This window comes from Bos mutus, chromosome 15 (genome assembly GCF_027580195.1).
Source record: "Bos mutus isolate GX-2022 chromosome 15, NWIPB_WYAK_1.1, whole genome shotgun sequence".
NCBI classification, from domain to species: domain Eukaryota; kingdom Metazoa; phylum Chordata; class Mammalia; order Artiodactyla; family Bovidae; genus Bos; species Bos mutus.
The window spans coordinates 55,916,328-55,933,446 of record NC_091631.1 but is presented as its reverse complement, the minus strand read 5'-3'; the positions used below and the strand labels follow the sequence as shown (position 1 = coordinate 55,933,446).

General features: G+C 52.8%; 1 protein-coding gene across 1 annotated transcript; it reads left to right on the top strand.

Moving 5' to 3' along the window:
* Positions 1–202: 202 nt before the first annotated feature.
* ANKK1 (ankyrin repeat and kinase domain containing 1) lies at positions 203–13,490 on the top strand. The gene is given in 13 exon segments (XM_070383112.1): positions 203–338; positions 5,650–5,770; positions 6,109–6,418; positions 7,852–8,012; positions 8,259–8,303; positions 8,876–9,035; positions 10,201–10,273; positions 10,600–10,826; positions 10,929–10,959; positions 12,235–12,333; positions 12,336–12,458; positions 12,461–12,589; positions 12,592–13,490. Coding segments are annotated over 13 exon segments (2,514 nt in total).
* Positions 13,491–17,119: the final 3,629 nt, after the last annotated feature.

Genomic DNA, 17,119 nt, shown 5'->3' with positions numbered 1-17,119 from the left:
TGGGCTGCCATCGCTGCCGGGGCCTCAGGGCTCGGATGGGTTTCCTCAGCCTTCACAGGGCAGGGCCGGTGTCTCCTCACTCCAGAGCGGGAAGGAGGGAGGGCCGCCGCCTGCCCAGCGCCTCCCCTCAGGGACCCGCGGCGCAGGGAGCAGCCCGGCGCGGAGCGCGCGGGGCGCCAAGAGCCCGGGCCGCGCCGACGCCATGGCCGCGTGCGGGGAGCGGCGGCCGGACGGCCTCCCCGCCTTCACCCGCGACGACTTCGAGGCCGACCGGCGCCGAGGGGCGAGCGGCGGCTTCGCAGGCTGTCCCAGGCTCCGCAGCAGCGCCGGCGGACCGAGTGCGCCGTGGAGAGCTCTCCGGCCTCCAGCCCCAGGCCCCCAGGCCCCCGCCTGCCTGCCCGCCCCACCCCGCTCCTTTCGCCGAGCTTTCAGTTCCTTTAGGGGAGGGGAAACTGAGGCCCGGGGAGCGAGGACCAGGCAGCCGGTCTGAGACTGAGCATGGTCCTTTCCGCCTCTGGAAACTCTGTCCAGTGGCCTGACCTCCCCCAGGCACAGCCTGCCTCTTTCCATCGTCTCTGAAATACGCTAGGCTCTGTCTGTGGACCCAGACCTGTTTGTTGAAATCCACGGAGGTCAAAAGTGAGCAGGAACTACCGGCAAGATGCCTTTGTTCAATCCGACCTCCCGGTCGGGTCTGGCCTCCTGTTTTCCAGCCTCACCTTCCTTCGGGGTGTCGGCTCTGGGTGGCCCTCTGCCGCCCTCCTACCCACCCCTGAACCCACAGGGCAGGCAGGCAGGGCTGGGTTTGCTGAAGAGCTGTGGCACTTGGCTCAGTGATGCTCTGTGACCTGGGGGAAGTGCCTTATCCCCTCTGCCAGTGCAGGCTGGAGGGGGCTTGGAAGGTGGAGGCTGCCAGCCTACTGGCCTGAGAACCTGCCCAGCCCACTCATCTACCAGCTGTCACACTGGCACTGCCAGTTGCCCAAGCCTGACATGCTACAGTCTCTGTCGTTTTTCTCTCTGGCTCCTCCCGAGTCCCATGATACACGCTGTGGCCTCTCCCTGGAGGCCTCCTTTTTCCTGGTGCTAGCTCTCCCGCAATGCTTCCACCCATCTCTGCCTTCCCACTGAGATGCAGCTCCAGCCCCATTCCTACCAGACTGGCCAGTACTTGGCTGTGCACTGGCCCCTAGTGCAGCCGTGGAGGAGACACTTTGGGATGCGAAGTCTGAGATGATCACCATGTCCTCCTCCCAAGGCTCCTGGGATACAACTGGAGGTCCTTGGGGGTGTGGGGGACCGTGTGGCATCTTTTCTGGACATTCTCTATGGTCACTACGCAAGCTCCCAAGACACAGCCTCCCATCCCACACAGCCAAGTTGCTTTCTAGTTCCCAGACCCCTTCCTGCTTAACGAATAAGGGCAAAGTGAGACAGTCCCAGAGTCACCGATCTGACTCCCTCAACATCCTGGCTTGGGAGTAGAGTCAGATTATTCTAGAATCTGTCCAGATCATTTATAGCCTTTGAAGCAAAGAGCAAGAGGAAACAGATGGCATTGATAAGACTACTCAGGAAACATTGACAGTAACTCCCATCTCAAGTCCCTTCCCAATCCCAAAGGACTAAGAGATTTATTTACAGTAATTAGCACCTGCCAACTGTGGAGTGCTCTCCTAGGAGTTTTATGAGTATGACTTCACTGGATCCTCCTTCCATCTTTTCATTCATTTGTCCTCTTGATGAATGTTTATTGCTCACCTATTATGTGGCAGGTGCTGTGCTGGACTCTAAGATATAATGAATATAATGATGAATGCAACAGATATGCTTCCATGGTGACTCAGTGGTAAAGAATCCATCTGCCAAAGCAGGAGCTGCAGGAGACCTACATGAAAATCTAACAATGCTTATAATTCTGTTTTTGCTTATACGTTTGTTATAACGCTTATAACAAATGGATAAGCAGAATGTCACAGGAACGCTTCTGCTCTTTGCGTGGGTCCATATCCTAGGGTTTGTACCCAGATACCTTTAAAAAACAAACTACCAAAGCCATTTGAGCAGTCCAGCTTATACTGAACTCACGAAAAATTAAAGAAGGGTAGGGTTTTATTGCTGAAGGAGGGCATGGCAACCTACTCCAGTATTTTTGCCTGGAGAATCCCATGGACAGAGGAGCCTGGTGGGCTACAGTCTATGGGGTCACAAAGAGTCAGACACAACTGAGCGACTAAACACACACCACACACACAGTTGATTAACAGTGTTGTGTTAGTTTCATGTGTGTGGCAAAGTGATTCACTTATACACGTGCATGTATCTTTTCTTTCTCAAATTTTTTCTCCATTTAGATTATTGCAGATATGAATATTGAGCAGAGTTCCCTGAGCTACACAACAGGTCTTCCTTGGTTATCTTTTTTTTTTTTTAAGTTTTTTTGGATGTGGACCATTTAAAAAATCTTTATAGAATTTGTTACAATATTGCCTCTGTTTTATGTTTGGGTATTTTGGTTATCTATTTTAAATGTGTGTGCATTGTGTGTGCTAAGTCACTTCAGTCATGTCTGACTCTATGCGACCTTATGGACCGTAGCCCGCAGGCTCCTCTGCCCATGCAAGATTCTCCAGGCAAGAATACTGGTGTAAGTAGCCATGTACTCCTCCAAGGGGATCTTCCTGACCCAGGGATCAAACCTTCATCTTTTAGGTCTCCTGTATTGGCAGGAGGATTCTTAATCACTATCTCCACCTGGGAAGCCCACTATTTTAAACGTAGTAGTGTGTATATGTGGAGAAGGCAATGGCACCCCACTCCAGTACTCTTGCCTGGAAAATCCCATGGATGGAGGAGCCTGGTAGGCTGCAGTCCATGGGGTCGAGAAGAGTCAGACATGACTGAGCGACTTCACTTTCACTTTTCACTTTCATGCATTGGAGAAGGAAATGGCAACCCACTCCTGTGTTCTTGCCTGGAGAATCCCAGGGTCGGGGAACCTGGTGGGCTGCCGTCTATGGGGTCACACAGAGTCGGACACTACTGAAGTGATTTAGCAGCAGCAGTGTGTATATGGGGCTTCCCAGGTGGCACTAGTGGTAAAGAACTTACCTGCCAATGCAGGAGATGTAAGAGACACAGGTTTGGTCCTTGGGTCGAGAAGATCCCCTGGAGGAGGGCACAGCAACCCTTTCCAGTATTCTTGCCTGGAGAATCCCATGGGCAGAGGAGCCTGGCGGGTTACAGTCCATGGGATCGCAAAGAGTTGGACATGAATGAAGCAAATTTAGCATGCAAACATGCACTGTGTATATGTCAATCCTAAACTCCCAGTTAATTCCTTCCCCCTTACCCCAGATTCTCGCTGTATTTTGAAGGTAGCACTGATGGGATGTGCCAAGGAGCAGCTTGTGGGAAGGAGAGGAAGAGAGGAGTCCAGGATAATCAAGATCTTTGAAGACTAGAGGGATGGAGCCCATTCTACTGAGATGGAGAAGGCTGAGCGGGGAGTGGGTTTGAAGAGAGAATCGGGGGTTCAGTTTTAGACACTTTAAGTGTGAATACCCAGCTGGAGATGCTGAGGTTGCCTGGAGACACTGGAACTGGGTCTAGTTAGTGATCAAGTAACAGAACAGGAACCTGCAAAGGAGGGACCAATCCCGCGCCAAGAACAAAAAGTTGCCTGTAGGCTATAGTAATAACTGATCAGTGAGATATTAGGACCGGAAACCAGATGGAAGGGTGGGGGAGGGGAGGAAAAGAGAGACACTAGGTGTCGCAAACACTTTCAAGCAGTCTAGGTGTCAAGGGGAGTTGTGCCTGTCCCTGTTGTTCCCATTTTACAGTTAACAGACTGAAACCCAGAGTTTGCTTGTTCGAGGTCATACAGAGATGAAATTGGGATTGGAAAGCAAGGCAATGCAGCCCCAGATCCCGTGTTTTTTCCACCTCGTGATGGATGTCTTCTCAATTCTTATGATCTCAAAAGGACAAGAGGAGACAGATTAAAAAAAAATACATTACAGAGGTTGGGGGAGCGGCAGGGAGCTCTCTTGAATAGTAGAGAAGACAAGAAGGCCTAAACCTGGACCAGACAACCTGTCCAGTTGTGGGGGGTTGGGGGGAGCAGGTGCCTTTTCCCGGAGGTGAGGCAACACTGGCTGGCTTCCCAGGGAGGCCCTATAAATACATTTCCAGCAGCCTTTGACTGCAATCCCAGCGCAGCTTTTCAAATACTTTGCTTTTTTAAAAACATGTCATTTCTCCTTAATCTTCATCCCCACCATCCCCAAACAATCTATAACAATTTGCATATTTTCTGTTCTGAGCGCATGGACAGTGAAAAGAGCGAAAGGTTTTGCAAATGCTTATTCTGTAAGGCTTTCCCTTCAGTCCTGACTTCAATTCAGCAAAGATGCCTTGTGCTATGCGTGGCCATGTGCTGTGACGAGTACAAAGATGAATAATTATAGTTCATCTCCAAAATGGAATCCCATACAGCCATTACAGAGCTCGCTTCGGGAGAATAATGATTCAGAACATGCTCATGCTACCCTGACAGGGAAAAGCAGGTCAAAAACAGCCCACTCTATGTGATGGCAAGGGAGAGTGGAGGAGGAAAGAGGGACAGGGAGGGAGAAGAGAAGAAAGGCTCCTTGCAATGTATTGTAAAAGAATATAGTAAATTATTAACAGAGGCCGACTCTAGAAGGTTGGGTTACTGATGATTTAATTGGTGGGGGGAGGGGGCCATGCCATGTGGCTTGTGGGATCTTAGTTCCCCAGTCAGGGATTGAACCTAGGTCCCACAGTGAATGCGCTGAGTGCTAACCATGGGACCACCAGGGAATTCCCTAATTTTCTTTTCTAGTCCCATGATATTCTACAAGGTATGTGTGTATGCATACATATACATATATATATATATTACTTTCATAATAAAAAAGGCAATAAATGATATTCATCCATATTTTTATTGAAGTATGGTTAATTTACAATGTCATGTTAATTTCTGCTATACAGCAAAGTGACTCAGTTACATATATATATATATATATATACACACATGCTTTTTCTAAATATTCTTTTCCATTATGGTTTATCATAGGATATTGAATATAGTTGTCTGTGCTATAGTAAGACCTTATCGTCTATCGTTTCTATATATAAAAGCTTACATCTGCTAACCCAGCCTTCTACTCCATCCCTCTATGAACCCTCTTCCCCTTGGAAACCACTGGTCTGTTCTCCATGTCCATGATTCTGTTTCTGTTTCATAGATAAGTTCATTTTCATCATATTTTAGTTTCCACATATAAGTGATATCATATGCATTTGTCTTTCTATTTCTGACTTCGGTCAGTGTGATAATCTCTAGCTGCATCCATGTTGCTGCAAATGGCATTCTCTCATGTTTACGGCTGAGTAGTATCCCACTGTATATACGTACCCCATCTTCTTTATCCACTCATCTGTTGATGGATGTTTATGTTCTTTCCGTATCTTGCCTATTGTGGATAGTGCTGATATGAACATAGGGGTGCATGTATCTGAGTTATAGTTTTGTCTGAATATATGCCCAGGAGTGGGATTGCCGGATTGTTTGGTGGTTTTTAGCTTTTTGAGGAACCTCCATACTGCTTTCCACAGTGGCTGCACCAACTTACATTCCCACCAACAGTATAGGAAGGTTCTCTTTTTTCCACATCCTCTCCAGCATTTGCTATTTGTACACATTTTTAATGATGGTCGTTCTGATTGGTGTGAGCTGGTACCTCGATAAATATTTTAAAACAGAAGCAGGAGGCATGTTTGGTCCTCCATGGGCTTGTGGTCTCCTGTGGGAGATAGACATATATAGGTAGCCAGAATAAACAGCAGGCTTTTTGTGGCTGCTTCTGTGGAATGGGCTGACTTCTAAATTGACAGCCTCCTTCGCTTCCTGTTTTGTTGCTGGACCCTATCTCTCTGTCCTCCTCCACCACCTCGCAGGCTCCCAAGGGGGTCTCTGCGTCTGTGCAGCCTGGCCTCAAGCCTAGTTTGTGTGTCCTAGTTCCTCTTGTAATTAAAGGTCACCAGCTTCCATATTTCGCTCCCCTTTCTCCATAGCTCTGATGTGAACTGCCTCATTGAAGAAGCAGCCAAAATGGAGAAGATCAAGTTTCAGCACGTTGTGTCCATCTGTGGGGTTTGCAGGCAGCCCCTGGGTGTTGTGATGGAGTTCATGGCCAACGACTCCCTGGAGAAGATGCTTCCCACTCACAGCCTCGGCTGGCAGCTCAAGGTCCACACCATCCGTGAGACCAGCCTGGCCGTGAACTTCCTCCGCAGCATTAAGCCACCACTGCTCCATCTGGACCTCAAGCCAGGCAACATCCTCCTGGACAGCCGCTTGCATATCAAGGGGAGGACCCCATCTGTCCCCTGTCACTCCAGAGTCTTCTCCACGTAAGCTGGATTATCTACTGCCTGGTTGGCTTGTCAAAGTGTTCTAAGCAGCTCCCTTCATGGACAAATACTAAAGGCAGGGATCACACCTAAAACAGATGGATGCATAGTGAAATTTGGTGCATGAAACTGCATATCAGGATACCTGCAATAACCCTCTTTGGATCTCAGTCTTCCATTTCTAATGTGGAAAGAATCATCTCTATCCCATTCTTTGATTCAAGTAAGGATGTGTGTAAGTGAGATGTTTTTAAGAAGGGTCATGATGACCTTTTTTTTTTTTTTTTCCAGTTCCTAAGACATGTTACACTTTCATTTCTGCCTTGGAAATTTGCACATTCTGTTTCCACTGTCAAGAACAGTGTTTCCCCAGTCCCTCCTTGTCTAGCAAAGGCCTACTCATCTTTCAGCTCTCAGCTTAAATAACACCTCCTCAGGGAAGTTTTCCTTGATCCACTCCCACATGCCTCTGTTATACAGCCTCACTGTATCTGTCTCTTCACATTGCTAACCCCAATTGTAAGTATATAGTCATTTATAGTAACTCTACTCCCTATTTGAATAATCACTTAGGAGAGTAATGGGTGTGGGGGGTTCATCTTTCATAGAAGAAATGGGTTTCTCTGGCTGCACTGTGTCTTCACTGTGGTTTGTGGGCTCTTTGTTGTGGCCCGTGGGGGCTTTCTTTAGTTTTGGGATGTGGGATTCTAGTCGCAGACCACTAGAGCACACAGGCTCAGCAGCTGAAGCTCGTGGGCTTAGATTCCCCACAGCATGTGGGATCTTGGTTCCCCAATCAGAGATTAAGTTCATGTCCCCTGCATTGGAAGGTGGATTCTCAACCACCGGACCACCAGGGAAGTCCCGGTTTCATCTTTCTTATCTGCTGCCTGATTCTCAATACCCAGCCTAGTTGGAATTCAGTGAATTGGCAATTGGTATATGAATGAATCGATGGATGGAAGCAGAGTGTGGGATAAATATACATGGTGTCAGTGCTTCAGGGCCCGTGGAAGTGGGATGAACAGAAGCTCACCAAAGGCAGCAACTTTATCCCCGGGTGCTTTGGGTAATGGCCACACCTACCAAGTACTTACTGAGCACCAGCCACTGTTTTAAGTGCTTTTTGTAAATTTCCTCATTCAATGCTCATAACAGCACTACGAGTTAAGTTCCAGTGTTATTCCCATTTTATAGATGAGGAAATGAAGGCTCTGAGAAGGTAGCTTGTCCGAGGTCATCCTGTCGTCCGTGGTAGCTATGGGAGAGAGCCTGTGCTCTCAGTGGCTACACAACACTGGAAATGAGGAAGGCAGGAGGGATGAGGAACTCAGGCAAAACTGGAGTTTTTTCTGGAGGCAAAACTGTATTGCCCTCCCATCCCCACCCTGGGCTTCCTTCCAGGTTTCAGACTTTGGCCTGTCCAAGAGGATGGAACAGTCGACCCAGATGCAGTGTATCAAGAGGTCAGCTCTGCAGGGCACCCTCAGCTACACCCTCCCGCCCCCCATCGAGATGTTCCTGGAGAGTAACAAGGGTCCAGGGCCCAAATACGACGTGTACAGGTGAGCGGGAGGCGGGGCTCCAGGCCACTTACCCAGCAAGCAGCTTGTTGTCACCACGATGCCTGGACCCCAAGGTGCAGAGGGCAGGACAGGGGTGATGTCTGGCCCCGCCCCACCCATGTGGGAGGAGGAGGGGTGCAGCAGGACTCCGGCCAGAGAGGCTTTGCCTGGGATTTTGTGGTCCACGGGGCCTCTCTGGCTGGATAGCTGAGGAAGTCACTCAGGGCGCACTTGCCCTGCCTGCAGCTTTGGGATCGTGATCTGGGAGATGCTCACTCAGAAGAAGCCGTATCCAGATAGCAGGCGGCAGTGGCGCCGTCAGATGGGGACTTGGAAGGGACTGTGAGAGGCTGGGGGTTGGAGGGGGCGGGCCAGGTGCAGGTTTACGTTGGGGACTTCACCCTCCTACCTTCCTCCCCCTGTTTCTAGGGCTCACACGTCGGTGGAAGAAAGGGCAAACTTCAGCCCAGACCGTGCTTTCTGCCTCTGATTCCTTTGCTTCAAAATATTCTTTCCTGTCTCTCCCACCCCGAGCCCTGCCACAGTGTCAGGTAAACAGACTGTCAGGGAACTTGGATAATCCAGCAAAGTTCAAAATCAAAGCCTGTAACTAGGCCTGCCAGTCAGTCCGGCTGCCTTTGGACAGCAAAGGCCTACAGGAGGGGCCACGGCCAGTCCTGGCCTGGGAGGATCTGGAGCTGGTCCAGAGACCCAGCTGCTCAAATCTAAGCCTCAAGTCAGCCTGAAATCTAGGCATTAACTCACTGTGCATTTATGGAGCCCCTGCTGTGTGCATGGGCAGAGCCCCGACCTCCCGCTCAGCCCCTCTGCCCCTCCTCGCCCACACAGTCTGGGCCTCCTCTCACAGGCTTCAACATCATGACCATCATCATCCAAGTGGCCACAGGCAGGCGGCCCTCCCTGCACCCTGTCTCAGATGAGTGGTCGGCTGAGTCCCAGCAGATGGTGGACCTGATGAGGCGCTGCTGGGACCAGGAGCCCAAGAAAGGCCCTGCTTTCCAGGTTCTCACCAGACTGACCTAGACGAGGATGGGAGAGCTGAGGTGCCCATGGGCCAGGAGAGATGACAGAAGCCCCAGGCCACTCCCAAGACTTGCAGGGAGAGCCCTGCATGGCACTAGGGCAGAGTCTGCTCCATAGTATGGTGGGAGGTAGGGGGATGGCAGAGGGGCCAGGGGCAGCTGAGGACTGTGGTCTGGTCTCTTTGGCTTAATGTGTACCCTGTGGGAGGTAAATTAGAAAACCCTCATTGCCAGAAGCTAACTGGGCCTGGCTCTGCTGCTTCTGAGTCTCCAGTTGGCCTGGGTCCTCTCAGGCTGCAGTGTCCTCATTTGTAAAATGTTCCCAGACCATAAGCTCACAGGCATGGATGGATGTTGCAATCATCCACTCCTCTAGAGGTGATGTAAATGCACACTTGTGTGTAAGTGTGAGCATCTTAGAGATTATCTAGTCTTGCCCTTGTGTTTTATGGAAAAGGTCTACCCTCAAAGGGCTTCCTAGGTGGCATTAGTGGTAAAGAATTTGCCTGCCAGTGCAGGAGACATATGAGACATCGGTTTGATCCCTGGGCCAGGAAGATCTCCTAGAGGAGGACATGGCAACCCATTCCAATATTCTTGCCTGGAGAATTCCGTGGACAGAGGAGCCTGGTGGGCTACAGTCCATAGAGTCTCAAAGAGTCAGACATGACTAAAGCAAAGCTCGGGCATGCGTGTGCACACACACACACACACACACACACTCCTCCAAGGCAGGGTCCCAGCTTGCCTGCTTCCTGATGCTCAAGTGTGGGTGCCCCTAAGCCCGGGGCTGGGTTTTGGAAGGAGGTACAGGGGACATGGTAGAGGGAAAAATATTTAAAATGGGGAAGAACTTCAGGCCAACCTGTGGCTTCTTTTGCTGTGTCTTTGTTTCTTGGGGACTTCCCTGTAGCTCAGATAGTAAACAATCTGCCTGCAACGCAGAAGACCCGGGTTCAATCCCTGGGTTGGGAAGATCCTCTAAAGAAGGAAATGGCAACCCACTCCAGTATTCTTGCCTGGAGAATCCCATGGACAGAGGAGCCTGGCGGGCTACAGTCCATGGGGTTGCAAAGAGTCGGACACTACTGTTTCTTGGAGCTGACATCATTGCAGAGACAGACATGCTGCTTTCGCTGCTCCAGAGTCTGGTGGCCCACCGTGAGAGCGAGGCCTTGGCCGGGAAAGCGTCCTGCGCAGCGGGCCGGCCCCGGGGAGGTGCGGATGTGCCCGGGCGGGGCTTCGTCTCTGGCGGGCACTGAGGATGCACGCATGTGTGTGTGCCCCACGAGGCCACCTGGCTGAGGGGCAGATGGGGACCAGACTCAGCGCATGCTCTGCTGGCCAAGCCTCACAGTCACTCAGGGATACCTTTTCCTAATTTGCTCGAGGGTGCGCTGAGGGCTGGTGGTGGCCGCGGCTCAGAACCCCTGAGAAGGGATTCTGAGAAGGACATGCCCTCCCTGACGCATGTGGGGTTAAACAGGGCCCGTCCTGCAGAGGGTGCCTGCGGCTCTCCCCCGTTTTCCTGCCCTGCCCATCAGCATCATCCCTGATCCGTTGTCCTTACCCTCCTCACCTGGGAACCAGCCGTGAGCTAATGCAGGGCTTTGGGTTGAAACCACAGGGCCACCACCCTGCCTTCCCTGTGGCCGAGGGGGCAGCCAAGGCCCTGGGCCACTCTTTCTTGGGCAGGGCGTCCCCAGCTCAGGGTCTTCCCCTAGACACAGCTGGTGGCGGGCATGAGAGAGGAGGGGTCTCCTGGCGCAAGGTGGGAGGAGAGTCCTCAGAGGTGAAGGGAGGAGGCGAGGCCGACATGGACCAGAACCGCCCAGCTCTCATCTGATCTGCCCCCTGTCTTCCGGTTCCCCAGGTCAGTGAGGAGATCTGCCAGGAGCTAACAGGCTCTTGAGAATCCCTTGGACTGCAAGGAGATCCAACCAGTCCATCCTAAAGGAGATCAGTCCTGAGTGTTCATTGGAAGGACTGATGCTGAAGCTGAAGATCCAATACTTTGGCCACCTGATGCAAAGAGCTGACTCATTTGAAAAGACCCTGATGCTGGGAAAGATTGAGGGCAGGAGGAGAAGGGGACAACAGAGGACAAGATGGTTGGATGGCATCACCGACTCAACAGACATGGGTTTGGGTAAACTCAGGGAGTTGGTGATGGACAGGGAGGCCTGGCGTGCTGCAATTCATGGGGTTGCAAAGAGTCAGACACGACTGAGCAACTGAACTGAACAGACAGCGGTGAGTCCAGACAGGTCTCAGCTGGAACCCCAGAACACACAGTGGAGGAGAAAGGGGACTCAAACTATATCCTCTGCCATCCTCCCTGGCCTACCCTCCTCCCCAGGCCTGGAGTCTGTGTTACCTCTCTGGGCACCCGGCCCTGAGATCCAGAAGTGCCCGTGCCCCTGGGGGGCCTGGCTCTGCTTACCCTTCAGACTGTGTTCTTTTGAGGCTGGACTCCTCCCTCCCTGGCCCGGGAAAGGGGAACATCAGTGTTCAATCCTGGTGGCATAATGCAATTTCTTGAGGGAATGAAAGAGTACCCGATGCCTGAGCCACCCTAGAATAATTGACTCAGAATCTCTTGTGGTTTGGTCTGAGCAGTGATTTTCATTTATTTGTGGGTTTTTTTTTTTTTTTTTTTTGGAAATTGTTGCTTTTAATTCTAATACACCACTGGGTAAAGCAGGAAGAAATGGGTCCCTGAGCGCCTCGGGAGGAGTTCATATCATGGAGCGCCACCACAAATTTATCTTCAGTTTGCATTTATTTACTTTGTGCCAGGCATGTCTCCAGAAGTTTGTACCTACAGGATTTGTCTTCATGATGATAGCACGAGGTGGGCATTGTTTGTGTCCTCCTTCGGGATCAGGACCCCTAGGCTCAAAGAGGCAGAGAGCACGTGGTGCTAAGGGGTGGAGTCAGGGTTTGCTTCCGGACTGACCTCTTTCTGCCTCATCCTTACAGGAAGAACTGCCAGACTCAGCTGCTGTCTAGGGCTGTGGAGCCTGAGTAGAGATCTGGGATCTAGGGAAAGGACCCGCACTCACGCCATCCAGGAAACTCTGTTCCTGGATGATACTTCCAGGAGATAGGGGGATGGCTGAGATGACCCCTGGACAAAGTCAGAGGTCCTTTTCTCAATCTCGTCTTCCTCCCAGCAGACTCGGGAGACTATTTGAAGCGGGTCCTGCGTCTCTCAGACAGTGAGAGCCTGGTCCCTAGCGATGAGCAGGTGTGCAGCTATGAGAACAAGGTCACCCCCTCCACTTCCTGGTGGCCCGGGGCTACCTGGAGGGGGTGAGGGTGCTGCTGGCCCACGAGGTCCACATGGACTGCCAGACAGCCTGCGGCTACCCGCCCCTCCTTATCGCTGCCCAGGACCAGCAGGCCTCTGTGCCCCGCTCCTGGAGCTTGGCACTGACGCCAACCTGGTGGATGAGGATGGCTGAGCCCCCTTGGGCTTTTCAGCCCAGAATGGAGACTACCACTCCACCCATCTGCTCCTGGACCAGGGGGTCCGCGTGATGCCCAGGAGCACGAGGGGTGGACCCCACTCCACCTGGCTGCACAGATCAACCCTGAGAATGTGGCCCGGCTTCTGGTCTCCCATCAAGCTGACCCCAACCTGCGAGAGGCTGAGGGCAAGACCCCTCTCCACGTGGCCACCTACTTTGGCCATGTCAGCCTGGTCAAGCTGCCGACAGCCCAGGGGGCAGAGTTGGATGCTCGGCAGAGAAACCTGAGGAGGCCACTGCACCTGGCAGTGGAGAGAGGCAAAGTGAGGGCCACCCAACATCTGTTAAAAAGTGGGGCAGCCCCTGATGCCCTCGACCAGAGTGGCTACAGCCCACTGTCCACTGTGCCTGCCAGGGGCAAGTACGTTATCTGCAAGATGCTGCTCAGGTATGGGGCCAGCCTGGAGCTGCCGACCCAGCAGGGCTGGACACCCCTGCATCTAGCAGCCTACAAGGGCCACCTGGAGATCATCCACCTGCTGGCTGAGAGCCAGGCAGATGTGGGGGTTCCTGGAGGCACAAACTGGACCCCCCTGCACCTGGCTGCCTGCCACAAGACGAAGGTGGTGGTGTCCACAGGCTGGACACCCTTTCACCTGGCGGTCCAGAGGGGGTCCTTCCTGAGTGTCATCCACCTCCTGGAGCACCGTGTGGACGTGCATGCCTGCAATAAGGTGGGCTGGACCCCTGCCCGCCTGGCCGCCCTGAAGGGAAACATGGCCATCCTCAAAGTGCTGGTCAAGGCTGGTGCCCAGCTGGACATCCAAGATGGGGTCAGCTGCACACCCTTGCAGCTGGCCCTCCAGAGCCAGAAGCAGGATATCATCGCCTTCCCAGAGGGCAGGGAGCCCTCACTGGCCATTCTGGGCAGAGCTGAGCCAGGAGCCCAGATGGAAGTTTAGACCACGTGGGGTCTCCTTTCCTGTAAGGAGTAGAGGCTACTGGAAGTGAACCTGGGCTTCTGGCAGGGCCCCTTCCCTGTGCTTGCCACCTGCCCCTCTGATCTTGAGAGGAGACAGGAACCTGGTCCCCTGGGTGGTGGAGGGGCAGGGAGATGTAAACTGAGATTGTAGCTGCGGAAGGGGCCCCTGACTGGAGACCTCCTTTCAGCCCTTCCTCCATGTGTATCTCGAGCAGACTCAGCCTGCTCCTCACTGCACCCAGACTCAAGCCCCCACAGTGAGTTCCCTCTATTCCCAGATTCCTTCCACCTTTAATCACTTGCCCCCGAACTCGCAGGAGCCCTTGCGCTCCCTCCCAGCTCATGTCTGTGTGACTGGGGCAGGATCAGGAGAGACAGACGCATGTGTTTGTGGAAGGGCAGACGCTAAAAGTTCAGAGGAAATGTCCACTTCCGGTTGAGAGCCCTAGCCAGCCCCCTGTTGCTGCACTGACCACCTCCCTGGCGGCCCTGGTCCCAGCGCCCAGGTCTGCTGTAAAGTCTCTTGTGGTGGACGGGAGCTTCTCATGCATGATCTCACGTGGGACGTTGGTCCCTGTCCCCCCAGCCTCGCCCTCACTCTGTCCAGTTAAATGACCAAGTTTCAAATCTGACTTCAATAAAGCTCTGTTTCTGAGTAACTCCCAAGAGGTGGACTGAGCTATGGGGCCAGGTTGATATGGGGGCCAGTAGTGTTAGTACAGGGTGTGTGTGTGTGTGTGTGTGTGTGTGTGTGCACATGTGTGGTGAATGTATGATGTATATGTGTGAGTTCCCACCAGGGAGGAGGCAGAGCGCAGGTGCTGGGAGGTGGAGGGGTGGTGATGTCACCTGGGGGCGGGGGTGGTGATGTCACCTGGGGGGCGGGGTGCAGTTCTCTGGGCTCAGTGTGGAGCTGGCTGGGCAGGGACTTCCTCCTGGGAAGCGGCTCAGGGAGCTCTGTCCTGCCCCGTCAGCTGCCTGGCCTGGTCTGCTGGTTGGAGCAGGGCTGGGACTGCTCACACTAGCCTTGTGTGACCCAGCCTAGGCTCGCAGCCACTGGCTTCTGTTTCCTCTCTGGCTCTGCTAGGGCTGGCCCACTGTTGGGAGGGGGTGGGGCAGGACTGTGGGTGGGGGTAGGGGTGCCCTAGGGGTCCTATCCAGCTCCTTTCTCCCTCTTCATGATGCTGGAGCAGCCCCTCCAACTCAAGGAGTCTTAGTCATTCAGTTGTGTCTGGCTCTTTGAGACCCCATGGACTGTAGCCCCCCAGGCTCCTCCATCCATGGGATTTTTCCAGGCAAGAATACTGGAGCGAGTTGCCATTTCCTTCTCCGGGGGATCTTCCTGACCCAAGGATGGAACCCAGGGCTCCTGCATTGCAGGCAGGCTCTTTACTGTCTGAGCTATCGAGGAAGCCCCCCTCCAACTCAAGGATGTTTGCAATTGTCAGAGAAGAGAACATCTTCCACCCCAAATGAAACGGGAGGGGACAGCGCCGGGCACAACATTTAAAAGAATGACATAACCTGAGGACACGCCATCGACATTGAAACCAAATGGGTCCAAGATGGCAGAAGAGCCAACTTCCACTAGACCTTGAGGCTCAATATAGGCTTACGGTAACACATCAGCAAGCTAAGTGACATACCCACCTGACGTACCCTGACGTTCTGAGGCCAACCATCAAAGAGCAGGTGGTGGCCCAATTCATGGAAATCACTCCCCCCAACTCCTTCCCAAAATAGTTGGAATACTCCTCCTACTCATTAGCCTATGAAATTACCCAGCCCTAAAACTAACCATCGGAGAAGGCAGTGGCACCCCACTCCAGTACTCTTGCTTGGAAAATCCCATGGATAGAGGAGCCTGGTAGGCTGCAGTCCAGGGGGTCACTAAGAGTTGGACATGACTGAGCGACTTCGCTTTCACTTTTCACTTTAATGCATTGGAGAAGGAAATGGCAACCCACTCCACTATTCTTGCCTGGAGAATCCCAGGGACAGGGGAGCCTGTTGGGCTGCCGTCTATGGGGTCCCACAGAGTTGGACACGACTGAAGCGACTTAGCAGCAGCAGCAGCAAAACTAACCATGCCATATTTTGAGGCTGCTTTCACCTTCAGAGATGAGCCACATTCTGTCTGTGGAGTGTAAGTGGGCCTGGTTGGTTGAAGTCCCAATCTGAGTTACGTGGTTTCACAACCCCTAACGAGCTACAACCCCAGGCCTGCCTTTGAGTGTCCCCCTCGTGGGCTGCTGCATGCCGAGTACAGGAGTCCTTTCTAGCAATGCTGGCAGCAACATGTCTCCTATGCTGTGGTCTCTGGATCATGGTACCAACCTCACGGGCCCTGGACACTTCACCCCACACAGACCACAGTCTACCGCAGAGAGCCCTGGGAGCTGCTTTGAAAGGGGTTGTGCCCTGGAACACAGGTTATAAATCAAGCCTGCATATTAGGACCTCCTGGGTGAGGTGTGCAGGGTGAGGAGGAATGTAAGAGTTTTTTAAAAACCTGAGCAGTTAAACCAGAACTGACCCCACCCTAAACCAGTTAAACCTAATCTAAACCAGGGTGGTGGTGGTTTAGTTGCTAAGTCATGTCAATTATTGGGATCCCATGGACTGTAGGCTGCCAGGGCTACCTCTGTCTATGGGATTCTCCAGGTGAGAATACTGGAGTGGGCTGCCATTTCATTCTCAACGAAGATCTTCCCCACTCAGGAATCGAACCCGGGTGCTGCATTGCAGGCAGATTCTTTACTGACTGAGCTATGCCCTTGAAAGTGAAGTGAAAGTGAAGTCGCTTGGTCATGTCCAACTCTTTTGAGACCCCATAGACTGTAGCCTATCAGGCTCCTCCACCCATGGGATTTTCCAGGCAAGCATGCTGGAGTGGATTGCCATTTCCTTCTCCAGGGGATCTTCCCGACCCAGGAATCAAACCTGGGTCTCCCGCATTGCGGGCAGACGCTTTACCGTCTGAGCCACCAGGGAAGCCCGAGCTATGCCCTTCAGTTCAGTTCAGTCGCTCAGTCGTGTCCGACTCTTTGCGACCCCACGAATCGCAGCACGCCAGGCCTCCCTGTCCATTACCAACTCCCGGAGTTCACTCAGACTCACGTCCATCGCGTCAGTGATGCCATCCAGCCATCTCATCCTCTGTCATCCCCTTCTCCTGCCCCCAGTCCCTCCCAGCATCAGATCCTGGTATTAGCTGGAGAACAGCCAAGGCTGAGGATAACCGCCAGGGGGCGTCCTGTGGTTTTTCTCTCTGTGTCCTTAGCATCACCGTGAGGACCATCACTGGCCAGCAGCCCAGGATAGTGGTCTTTTCCTCTCCTGGTTGGAAAAGTGGGGACCCTGGGGACGAGGACAGGGCTGCACTCAGTGGACTCTTCCATCCGCCTGCTCCCTGCTGGCTGCCTGCCCCATCCTCCTTGGGCAAAACTTGTAGTTCCAAATGCCCCTGGGAGTTGTGTCTCTTCTAGAACATGCTGGAGCAAGAAGAGGGAAAGAGGGGACATGACGCTATTTTTTTCTCCTCACACCCTGAGGTCTGAGTTTAGCTCCGTGCCTAGAATTCTGCACGAGCCAGAGAAGGGGTGTGGG